The sequence below is a fragment of the Eublepharis macularius genome, chromosome 14, assembly GCF_028583425.1.
Source record: "Eublepharis macularius isolate TG4126 chromosome 14, MPM_Emac_v1.0, whole genome shotgun sequence".
NCBI lineage: Eukaryota > Metazoa > Chordata > Lepidosauria > Squamata > Eublepharidae > Eublepharis > Eublepharis macularius.
In genome coordinates, this window is record NC_072803.1 from 68227232 (window position 1) to 68239611 (window position 12380).

General features: G+C 54.6%; 1 protein-coding gene across 1 annotated transcript in view; it reads left to right on the plus strand.

The window, feature by feature from the left end:
- The first annotated feature begins 5518 nt into the window (after window positions 1-5518).
- The window catches only part of OLFM1 (olfactomedin 1), a 59917-nt gene continuing 53055 nt past the window's right edge, over window positions 5519-12380 (plus strand). Inside the window, exon 1 of the mRNA XM_054998058.1 lies at window positions 5519-5728. Coding sequence (XP_054854033.1) covers window positions 5663-5728 — 66 coding nt within the window. The 5' untranslated portion in view covers window positions 5519-5662. The remainder of the gene's footprint in view (window positions 5729-12380) is intronic.

Here is a 12380-nt window from a genome sequence, read left to right on the forward strand (position 1 = left end):
TCATAGTGCAGGCTGACGCCTCTGACACCGCTTTGGGGGCAGTCTTAGCACAAAAACGCTCCTCCCACGAGGTGTCCCAACCATGTGCCTTCTACTCCCGACAGCTCACCCCAGCCGAGTGGAATTACACTATCTGGGAGAGGGAGCTGTTAGCCATCAAGGCTGCCTTTGAGACCTGGCGGCACCATTTGGAGGGAGCTCAGCACCTGGTGGTGGTGTATACAGACCACCGTAACCTAGAACATCTGCAAACCACCCGAAACCTAACGCAACGCCAAATCCGATGGGCGTTGTTCTTCTCCCGCTTTCAATTTACGATCCAATATATCCCTGGCTCACAGAACAAGTTGGCGGATGCCCTGTCCCGGAAACCCGAATTCAGCCGGCAGGCAGGGGAGAAGCCACCGGCCACAACCATTCTGGCTCCTGAGGTCTTTGCAGCCACCAATGCCCCAGATGCCCTGCAGGATCGGATCCAGCAAGCTCAAGGCACGGACCCCTGGACACAACGCATCACCCAGGGACTACAAGACCCCGCGCAGCCAGACCCCCCAGGCTACCTCCTGCAACAGGGCCTCCTTACATATGAAGGCCGAGTCTATGTTCCCCCAGGTGCGCTATGGGGGGAGGTACTGCAGCTTGCTCATGACACCCCAGCAGCTGGTCACTTTGGGAGATACAAGACCTTGCACCTATTGTCCAGGGATTTCTGGTGGTCCCGTATGCAGGTGGACGTGTTCCGCTACGTACAGTCCTGTGATACATGCCGGCGGGCCAAAGACCTTCCAGGGAAGCCAACAGGACTGTTACAACCACTGCCCACACCCGAGGGGCCCTGGGAAACCGTTTCCATGGATTTTGTCACGGACCTGCCACCCTCTAAAGGGCATACATGCATTGCGGTGTTTGTTGACCTGTTCACCAAGCTGGCCCACTTCGTACCTTGCCCATCGCTGCCTACAGCCAAAGATTTGGCATACCAGTACGTCCAAAACGTGTTCCGGCACCATGGGATTCCCCGGCACCTGGTTTCAGATCGGGGGGTGCAATTTACTTCGCGTTTCTGGAAGGCCCTCCAGACACTGCTCGGAACCCAGGTTCATCTGTCCTCGGCCCATCATCCACAGTCCGATGGGCAGACGGAGCGGACCAATGCCATGTTGGAGCAATACCTGCGCTGCTACATAAACTACCAGCAGGATGACTGGGCAGACCTTCTAGCCATGGCCGAGTTCACGTATAACAATTCAGTGCACGCCTCCACACGCCAGACCCCGTTCCTGGCCACCTACGGACGCCACCCACGTTACTTTCCCAGAGCAATGCCAAACTCATCAGTACCGTCAGCAGATGACTTCGTCCAGGAGCTGCAGGCCCTACACCTGGTTCTGCGAGAACAGTTGGACCGAGCCAAACGGGCCTACAAAGCAACCGCAGACCGGCGAAGGCGGGAAGGGGACCCTTTGAAGGTGGGGGACTCGGTGTGGCTTTCCACTCGGCACATTCGGTCACAGCGGCCCTCCCAGAAATTGGACCACCGGTTCATCGGGCCCTACCAAATTACCGCCCAGATCAATCCTGTGGCCTACCGATTGGAGCTCCCGCCAACACTCCGGATCCACCCCGTGTTCCATCGCTCCCTGCTCACCCCGGTAGCACCTCCACACCCCCTCCGTGAACCTGTACCACCGCCTCCCCCGGTCCTGGTGGACGGACAGGAGGAGTACGAAGTAGAACGGCTCGTGGACTCTCGCTGGCACCGGGGCCGTCTGCAGTACCTGGTGGAATGGAAGGGCTATGGACCCGAGGATAGATCATGGGAACCGGCCGAGAACCTCCATGCACCCCGCTTCATCCGCCAGTTCCATCGGACCTACCCCAGCAAGCCCGGACCCTCGGGTGGAGGGGGCCTTGGAAGGGGGGATGGTGTCATGAGTCAGCCCCAGCCCCAACTGGCCACCTTACCTAGTGCCCCAGAGTCCTCCTCAGAGTCCTCCTCAGAAGATGAGCAGAAGGGCCAGCAGGATCTCCTCTGGAGTTGGAAGCCCCTGCAGAAGCTATGGGAGAGGAGGAGCAGCCAGAAACTACTGCTGCTGCTCCAGAGGGAATTCAGCAGGAACAGCCTGGAGCTTCTGCAGAGACTGTCAGGGACGAGGAACAGCCAGAATCCTCCACAGAGGCTGTAAGAGACAAAGACTCCCCCAGGGCAAGAGCGAAATCCGAGCCTCTGGGGCCAGCTGAAAGGAGGAAACTTAGAGATAAGGCAGCGTTCCTGGAAAGGCGGAGGAGTGGCCGGCTACTAGCACAACGCCGGGCTGGGCTGTTCGAGGGAGAGGCAACAGCTGCCCCTCATTAGGACAGCAATAAAGGAAGACGCTGGGAAGACCGAAGCGTGGAAGCAACTCAGCTCGCCACTCCCTGCTACCTGGACGTTCGTGTACCCTGCTCTGCTGCATGCTTGGACTTTGACCTTGGCCTGCCTATTGACTACTCTTCTGCCTGCCCCTCTCTCTCTCTGACTGATAGCCTGATCCTGACACCTGGCCTGACTCCTGGACCCCGGTTTGCTGTCTGGTAATCCTGAACTCCTGCCTGCTGTGTTCAGCCCTGCAGTACCAGTGAGCCTCCTGCCTGCTGTGCCCAGCCCTGTGCGCGACACTGGGACTGAATAGGGACTATGAATGGTTATCTCATTATCAGAGGTAACTGATTTCCTCAACAGAAGCAAACTGATCTCCATATCAGAAGGAGCTGTTTGCATCTCCATATCAGAAGGAGCTGTTTGCATCTACTCTGCCCTCCCCTCTCCTCCTCTATATCTGACCAGTTTCTTTTTGCCGTCCATGCATCTGATGAAGAGAACTGTGATTCTCGAAAGCTTATGCTACAATAAAATTGGTTAGTCTAAAAGGAGCTACTGGACTCTTTTTGGTTAGAGGTACTGAGTCACTGCTCTGGTCAAGTGGCTGAAAGCAAACGAAGAGAAACTGAATCCAGACAGAATGGAAGTATTACTGGTTGGGAAGGCCCACAGCTTGGAGGACTTTCAGTGGGGTTCAGATGACCCCTGCGTGACTCAGTTAAGAGCTTAAGGGTTATAGTGAATCCACCGCTGCTGCTAGAAAAGCAAGTAAATGTAGGTGGAGCATGCATATTACTCCCATTCTTCAGTCACCTCATTGGCTACCCATCGGCTCAATTCAAGGTTTTGGCTATCACATGCAAAGCCCTTCTTGGCCTAGGTCCCTCATATCTGCAGCACCACATTTCTTCCTTTGCCCCACCAAGGCCGTTTCACTCATCCCAACAAGGGCTTCTGTAGATGCCACTCTGCAGTTGGGCAAAAGCAGCGGCTGCCCATACATGTGCATTCTGTACAGTGGTCTCTACCTCATGGAACAGCCTGCAGGAAGAGATCAGGGAAGCTCCCACTCTCGTGGCTTTCTGCAAACTATGCAAAACTGAATCCTTCAAGAGGGATTTTGACACTGGTAATAGGGCAGTATTGTAAGGGAATGTTCACAGAGATGCTTTGGAAAAGGGATAGGGACTGTTGACTATACTACACTGTACTGTACTGTGGTATAGTACTCTGCTGCTGCAAGTATGCTCCTACTGGGTATTTCCCACAACATTTAATACCTTAAATTACTTATGTTTTGTTTCAGCTCTATATTGGATTACTGCTTGTTTTAAAATTTCTGCAATCCATACTCTATTGTATTTTATTTTATTTATTTACCTTCAATTTCTATTCTGCCCTCCCTGAACTGGCAGGCTCAGGGCGGATTACATTCTATAAAACAGCACATTAATAACAACGATTTAAAATTAAACAACAATATAAAAACAGTACAATAGAAGTATTTAAAAGTCCAAGGAAGGCAGCGCAGGAGTAATCAGTTTATCAATTTCAGACCGCCACCGAATCCACCATATTAAGATTCCTTGCGTAGCTGGTTAAAAGAAAGCTCAATGGTGGCTGCCTTTAGCAGGGAGGGCGTTCACCTCTATCTGGCTGGTAGGGGCCCAGCTCAGCCTCCACCATACGCCTGGCAGAACAGCTCTGTCTTACAGGCCCGGTGGAAGGGTAACAAGTCCTGCCAGGCCCTGGTCTCATTGGACAGAGTGTTCCACCAGGCTGGAGCCAGGACTGAAAAGGCCCTGGCCCTGGTCGAGGCTAAGTGGGCCTCCCTGGGGCCAGTGACCACTTCTTGATCAAATATTCCTGCTGTTGATTGTATTGACTTACAGTGTGTAATCTGCCTTGAATCTCAGAAAATAACATAAATAAAATAAAATGTCTGTCTGGATGTAGACTGTTTTGACTATCAGAGGTGTCATAGTTGCAAAAGGAGCAGTAAATGTTTCAATGTTGACAATTACCTTTTTGGAAACAAAAGCCATTAGCATCTATGCTTGTGTAGTCCATGCGAGACCAAAGAGCAAGACTTGACCGCTGGGATATTTGCATTGTGTGATGTGTTTGTGATGTGCTGGTAAACAGTGGTAGATCTGAATACAACTGAATTGCTCAGGGCAAACGAAAGACGTTCAGAGGAATTGGATTTTCCTTCCTCTCAAATGAAACACTGGGATTTATGGACAGCTGGTATTGCAGAACACACGAAGCTGCCTTCACGCGAGCCAGCTGGGCCAGCCTGCCAGTGGCCCCTCCGCGCTGCAGCCCCGAGGTCTTGGAACTGGCGAGTTCCGGAGCAGAACCGGGAACTTCTCGCAGGCAATGCCAGAGGCAAGCTCTCTGCCGCTGACTTGGGGCTCCCAAGAGAGGCAGAAGAAAACGGTTCTTTTTGCTCGGGCATCGTTCCCACCCGGGGTTCTCCGACCCGGCCAGGAGGCCTCTGCGGGAGCACCGGCTCCGGGGCTGATGAGGCGGGAGAAGAGGCGGGAGCAGCGAGCCCTCGACGGGGCCCACCAGGGAGAGCCGGCCTTCCTCCACCTGCCGGCACGGGAGGCACTCAAGGGCCTCGCAGGCTGCGGGGCTGGCCGGTCTGCTGGCCCTGCCCCACTCGCAGGAGGGCGCAGGGCTGCCGATGCTCCGCAAGTGACCCCGGCAGTCATGGGGGGGCAGCGCCCCCACGACCTACTCAGCTGCCCCAAAGGGCCCGCAGCCTCAACGGGGCCGAGAGCGCTCCCCCGGCATGGCGGCGGGCCTTGGCGGCTGCTGGGGCCGGCCCATGGGCGCGTCTGGCAGGCCGGTAGCGTGGCCCCTCTCCCTAAAGGCGCCAGCGGGGGGAGCCTGCCCGTCCTCCCCTCGTCGGTCCCTTGCGGGCTGCGCGTCCTCCGCGCCCTTCCAGCCAGCGCCGTGCAGGGAAGCAAGAGCTGCTCGAGGCTGCGGGCGGCCCTTCGTGCAAGGCGCGACTCGCCGGTGAGGCGGGCCAGAGCGCGGCTGGGCTCGGGGCTGCAGCGGCGCGGGGCTCCCCTCCTCCCCCCCCACGCCCGTACCGCTGATGTCATATCCGCTCCTCCCCCGCCCTCGCGGCCAGGGAAAGTTTCGGCGAGAGCTAAGCCGGGCGCGGGGCGCTGCCGGCGGGCGGGCGGAGGAAGCGGCCAGGCGGGCGGTGCGGAGCTAGAGCAGCCTCCCAGCCGGGGCAGCATCGCCCAGCGCGGCAGCCGGAGCCAGGCGGGCGGGCCCGGCGCGATGCCACCCGCGGGCAGGCTGCTGAGCCTCCTCTGCCTCCTCCTGATGGGCACCGACCTCACGCAGGTAGGGCTGCCCTGCGGGCGGGACCGGGACCGGGACGGGACCGGGACCGGGCTCAGCCGCAGCCGCGCTCGCCATCGCCGGGGGCCGGCCGCGGCTGTAGCGGCGAGGGGCGGGCGGGCAGTGCGCATGTGCCGCGGCGGGACCTGGCTCGGGGCTCCGGCCCGGGGGTCGTCGGCGGGCGCCCCTCCCACCCCCCGGAGCCCGCCGGCAAAGGGAAGGGCGCGGACCCGCCGCGGGGTGGGGCTCGGAGGGCGGAGCGGCCGGGCTTGGAGCTCCCGGCTCGGCTCCGACCTTCGCCGGGCAGCCCCGGGGGCTTTCGGGGCTCGGCGCGAGTGGCGGGCGGCGCTGCGTTGGCATCGCGCTCTGGGGCCGGCCTGGGGGGGGGGGGCTCCCAGCCTCGGGGCGGCCTGCGGGCCACCTGGAGAAGACTCGATCCCCCGCGCAGCCCGAGCGCCTTCCCTCCGACCGCCCGGCCGGCCACAGGCTCCGGGCGGCGGCTGTTGCTGCTTTCTTCCCGGCATTGGCGAGTGGCGGGGCATCCATCCTCCGGCCGGCTCTCCCGCAGAAAGCCCGCGGAAGGCAGGGGCCACTCGCGAGGACTCCCCGCCAAGCCGCTCGGCCTTTGCCCGAACAGGAGTCTCCAGGTCGCTTGGGAGTGTTGCTGGCGTCCAAATCCCGCAGCATCGTTCCCAGAGGCCATGGCTCTTGGTTGGTGGTTGGAAGAAGGGAAGGGCAAGTGGAGGTTTCAGCCCGGGCTGGATCAGCTGCCCGCCGCTGCACATCCCCCTTCCCTGGGCAAGCCATGAAAGCTGCAAGATGGAGCTCCTCGGGGGGGGGGCGGGGGGAGGGTTGCTTTTTAACACACAAACCTCACTATGTGGAGCCCGCGTGAGCTTTAAAAAACCCCAGTGGTATTGAAGTGCCGTCTGTGCTGGGAAGAAAAAATGGAGCTCTCCTGGCGGAGCCATGCAAGACCTTGGCTGCCATTTTGGGGTTGCCCAGCACTCCCCGTAAACATGGCAGGCTTGGGAGGGGGAGAAGGGTGCGGACAGGAGAGGAAGGACCCCACAGCAGAGGAGGGGGTTGGATGTTGGCAACGGGGAGGGGGCTAAGCAAGAGCGGAGGGAGTGGGGCCATTTCCCCTCCCGTTCAAGTTTCTTACGGGTCCCTCTCTTAGGAAATAACAGTAAGGAAAGAAGTGCCTCTGAGCATGCATGGAGTACATTTCTGTCTTTCTCCTCCTCCCATTTAATAATCATCTCTCACCACACCACAACTAGAACTGGGAGGCCCTGCCTCCTAGGCAGATTGTTTGTGTTCTCACCTCTTTTCTTTACAATTAGCCAATGAAGGAAAAGAATGAGCAGCTATGAAGGTTGGAGGGACAAGCTGCCCCGTGAGGCACTGAGATGGCACTCTCAGCTCCCCACTCTTTCAGCTGACTCTGGGCATTGCAGGTGCAAAGTGGCTGAAAGATGGATGGTGGAGGAGGAGATGCTTAGATGGCCTCATTAATGATTCACACACACGCACGCACGCGCGCGTGCGCGCGTGCCATGATGGTCATTGTAGACCCTCAGAATGACAGCAAGCCCTCCCTCCTGGTTTTGCCCCAGCATTTAACCACCATGCACCATTCTCGCCATAGCAGAGAAATGGCCTCTGGAAAGACTCCCTTAAGGAATGAGATGCTGCAGGCCCAGCATGAGGAGCAGGCAAAGCTGCAACACGGGCTGCTGCAGCTTGGATCACTTGACTGAGACTTGGGGAGAAAAGCAGGCACAGAATGCCCTAAGATATGGCATCACAAATAAGTCTGGGTCCATTGCTCTGCCCTGGCATGCCAAGGCTCCCACTCTCAGTGGCTCAGGTGACACTCCATCATGTCTGCCAAAGCTGTGGTGTCCAGCTGGACTGCAGGCCTGAGCAGCCCTGCCTTCGCCCTGCACTTGGCTGAATCTCACGGGGTGGGGCACTGTTCCTGCTGGGAGTGGCATGCCTTGGCTGTCCTGTCTGGAGCCCTGTCCTGACTGGAGACAGTGAAGCAGGCACCCTTTCCATTTGGATTGAGGTCTCTGGGATCTTCTGAGCCATGTCCTTCTTCATGTGTCTTTGGGTCTGGCTTGGAGAAATTATTTCTAAAATTAACTTCATAATTGTCATCTGCACAGCTTGCCCCAGTTTCTGAGTTGCACCCCTCCCCTTACTGGTTACCTGGGTGGCTGAGCAGCCACGTACATCGATGAGCACGTTGTCCCAGAAGGCGTCTGGTGGTGGCCATAACAAGGTTCATTTCTCCACAGGGTTTTATGTTTATGTGCATGGGTGACATGTGAGGAACTGGTGAAGGGATGATGAGACACATTGGAAACACGGCAGATGGAGCATACATAGTTAGCAAAGTCAAGAAATTTTAAAAAATGGAAGCATGGGGGATCGCTAACGTATTGCTGTTAGCAAATGTGCAAAGTCATGCTATTTAGACCTCCAACATGTGTGAAGAAATGTGGAAGGGGAGCATTTTGTGAGCATGCTGATGGGAGACTGGCAAAATGGCCACTAAATGGTGAGAAGGAATGTTTGTGGAGCAAGTGTGCTAATTGATGTGCACCTCTGTATCCCCACATTTGTTCTTGGACCATGGTGGTCCTTAGGATGAGGTGTGTTGGTATGACATGTGTGGTAAGGGTAGGGGCGAAGCTACAGAACTGGCTGCTGTTTTCCAGTGCAGTTGCTTCATGGGAGGAGTGCTTTGGAGCTGACTTTCGGGCATAAGGTTGCCAGACCTTCCCTTGTTCTGTCTGCTGTTGAGGCTGCCAAAGGAAGTGACAGAGACTGAAGAGGAGGTGAACAGAAAAGACTCAGTGCTATGTGAGGCAGGCATTGTACACGACGCACTCAACTTCCTTGTTCCAGTCTGCTGGGGAAGACTGCAGCTCAAAGGCCTCCCCAGTCCTGGATCCAGTTGGTGCAGGGGAGGGGGGTGCATTCTGCAATCTTCCATACTTTCCATTCACCTTACAGGTCACACTTGCAGAAACACACTTCTGATAGTGTTGTGATCTGAATTCCTTTGGGCTTGCTCAAACCCTCTGCATTCCCACAATACTTGGACCCTTTCATGTTGCACAGAAGGTTAGTTGAAAGAATAGCTGTGGATGCAAACCTCATCTCTGCAAGGCCTGTGGAACTGAGGGACAGGAAGCAATGTGTGCAAAGAGGGAAGAACGGATGACCCTGAATGAAAGGATACACCCCTCTGCCAGAGGAACAGGGGGGAAATAGCTTCTTCCATGGTTTTGCTCCAACTTCTGAGCTGACCCAGGAACAAGTCTCATCTATACTAGATTTAAACTATCACTGTTGGTTGTTGGTTCTGAGACAAAAGACCTGGAAATCAGCAAAGCATTTGCTGAACTAGGGCCTGTGGGATGTCAGGACTTGAGGCCAGCTCTGACCTTGGCTTGGTAGGCAGCAAGTTGCAGTTGGCAGGTGATCCAGAGGCTCTGGACAGAAATGCCCCCACCCCAGGCTGCCGTCCTTGGCTTCCTCCTCTTTCTCCCCTCTCAGACCACCGGCTCCTGGAACTGGAGAATCAGCCTTGCCCTGATGGGCTGCTCCCCTCCCCCGCCACCAGTTTTCTGCAGTGGTACCTTTTTACTCCTGCAGTGGCCACAGCCAGTGCTGTATCCATGATGTCTCTTGTCCCGCCGAGCTTCTGACATCCTTGCTCTACTTCCTAGGCTTTGTTCAGCTTGCATATGCAGTCCATACATGGGACCTTCTCACCAGCCAGATTAACACAATATACTTAGATCAAGATGGGTAGCTGTGTTAGTTTGTCTGTAGCAGTAGAAAGCAGCAAGAGTCCAGTAGCACCTGTAAGACTAACAAAATGTGTGGCAGAGTATGAGCTTCCGTGAGCCACAGCTCACTTCTGACTCGTGAAAGCTCATACCCTACCACAAATTTTGTTAGTCTTACAGGTGATACTGGACTCTTGCTCTTTTCTACCACAATATACTTAAGTACACTTACTAGGAAGTAAGCTCCATGTAGATCAGTGAGGCTTACTTCTGAGTAAACATGCCTCAAGTTTGCGATGTTTCCTGTGCTGTCAACTTCCATTCCTTTTGAGAGCGCTTGCAGTGTGGGTGAGGCACAGCTATTCCTCCTAGGGGGAGGAGCCTTTTGTCCGTGGGAACAGGGCCCTCTGCTCTCACAACTGCTGGAAAGTAGAGCAGAGCAAAGCGGAGTGCGGTCCAGGGCTGGAGCAGCAGGAGCAGGCTGTGCAGTGGAGTGGGAGGGGAGTTCCCTCGCCTTCCCTGAAACCCTCTGCTGCAGCCTCTTCCTCAAGAAAAGGTAGCTTCTCAAGAGGGGACAGAATCCTTTCAAGGAATGCCAGCGTTTCCTTCTCTTGTGAATGGAGCCCTTTGCACAACTTGGGTTCCTGACTCTGAGGAAAGTTAATGGTATGGACTTCAACGCAAGAGAGAAGTTTGGAATCTCTGCCTTCCAAAATATGTGGTGACAGGAGAGGTGCTCATGGCTCTTGCCCTTGTTCATTTTGTTCCAGAAGGTACTTTTGCACAGTAAAATAAAGCTCTTCCTCGAGGGACATACATTTTGTCAAAAGCACTTGCTTGCTTACTTTGTTTGTACCCCTCTTTTCTCCCCAGTGGGGAGCCAAAGCAGCTTACACGGATATCCTCTCCTCCATTTTATTAGCACAACAGCCCTGTGAGGTCAGTTGGGCTGGGAGGGTGTAACTGGCCCAAGGTCATTTAGCATGCCTCCGTGGCAGAGTGAGGATCGAACACTGAGTCTCCCAGGTCTTAGCTGTACTTCTCACCACTCTGTGGAGGCGATCACCTGTTACCAAGTACATTTCTGATGGTACAAACAGGAAGCCCTTCAGTCCTCTTAGAGGGAACATTAGCCATCCAACAGGGTTCTCCTTATGAGCTGGAAACTGACTGGATCTATATTGTCCTGCCAGAGCAGTCCTCACAGATCTTCAGGCAAAGGCATCAGGAAACTCAGGGGGCATTTCTCTCCCTACGAGATACCATCTTGTTTCAGATCATCTCTGGTTACAGTTAAGGAGCACAATTCTGGCTAGCTCCTGCCAACACTAAAATACTGTTAATCAGTGCAGTGGGCCTGTGTCCCCTTTATGACAAAGGCACAAAGCCCTTTTCCTGAAAGAGGGTGCTCACTTGTCCAGCATTTTGAAATGTGTAACTCTTCCCTCCCCCTTTTTGTTTCCCCGGAAATCCTTTAGGAAAAAATCTCTCCAGTCTTGTTTCAGGCTTGATAGTAGCTTTGCTTTGTTGAAATTCTTGCTTTCCTGAAACGATGTTTAACAAAATCTCAGGAAATGCATGCTTAGGGTCTACAATTTAAAATGAACGTATCCAGGAATGTGCAGCCTCCTCCCATTTTCCCATACATCTGTATGTGCACCTAATGCACACACATGCGTCTGTTCCCTTAAGCAAAGATACTATTACATATTTATTGATCCCATTGAAGAGTATTTTGCTACTTATTTATTTATGTTAATACTTGGCTATTTTCTCTGGGAGTAACTTTTCAGCCATGAGCGCATTGGCAAAAATGAATGTATAGATAGTAGACAGCCCCCTCTCTCTACCTCATCCAGTTTGCTGTTTGGCTTCATGTGCACAGAACAAGAAACTTGGCCATGATGGGTGGTGCTTGGGTGTCAGAGCTGATGCATTTTCACTCCCCCAGATGTTGAGGGACAGAGCAGACCAGTTGTTACAGAGGCTGTGTGAAATGGAACAAGACCTGATCATGTATTTATTTTTATTTAACTGATTCACATTTTTATTTTTAACCTCCTAATTCTTGCTGTGCCCTGACCTGGATAGCCCAGGTGAGCCCGATCTCGTCAGATCTCAGAAGCTAAGCAGGGTTAGCCTTGGTTAGTAATTGGATGGGAGATCTCCAATGAAGACCATGGTTGCAGATGCAGGCATGGCAAACCACCTCTGTTAATCTCTTGCCGTGAAAACCCCACCAGGGGTCGCTGTAAGTCAACTCTGACTTGAGGGCACTCTCCACTCCAATTCTTGCTGTACATTGTCTTACCTTGTCTAAGGCCTGCTGAGAAAATGACCGTGGAGCACCTTTGCCATTCTGAATTCTCAGCGCTATGTGGTTCTTCCCACACTGCCACTCATCACTTCTGTTAGTGCATTCAGTTGAGGGCAGGGGCTGCTCTGCTCACTGGTGCAGTGAAGATGGGCACCCTGGTTTGGTATCCACCTGCCCTTCCCAACACTCCCTGACATTGGGCTTTCTCTACCCAGAGATTTTCACCACCACCACCACCCCGCCTTGGCAGTGTGCAAAACGACACCCTGGTGGGTTGTGCCCCAAGAGTCTGCCCTGCTTGTCCCCTGTGCTGGTGCCTTGTGATAAGGCTGACTCTGCCCTGATTCCTGACTCTTTTGCCATGTGGACTGGAGGCCTGTGAGACGGGAGCAAAATGGCCAGTCTCCAGTCTATTAGGAGAGCAGCTGCCTCCTCTCCTAAGCTAATTTATGTCACGTTTCACTAACTTCAGCTTTCACCAATAAAAGAGGAAGGTAATTTTCAGCCTTGGGCCATATTTATTACTAGA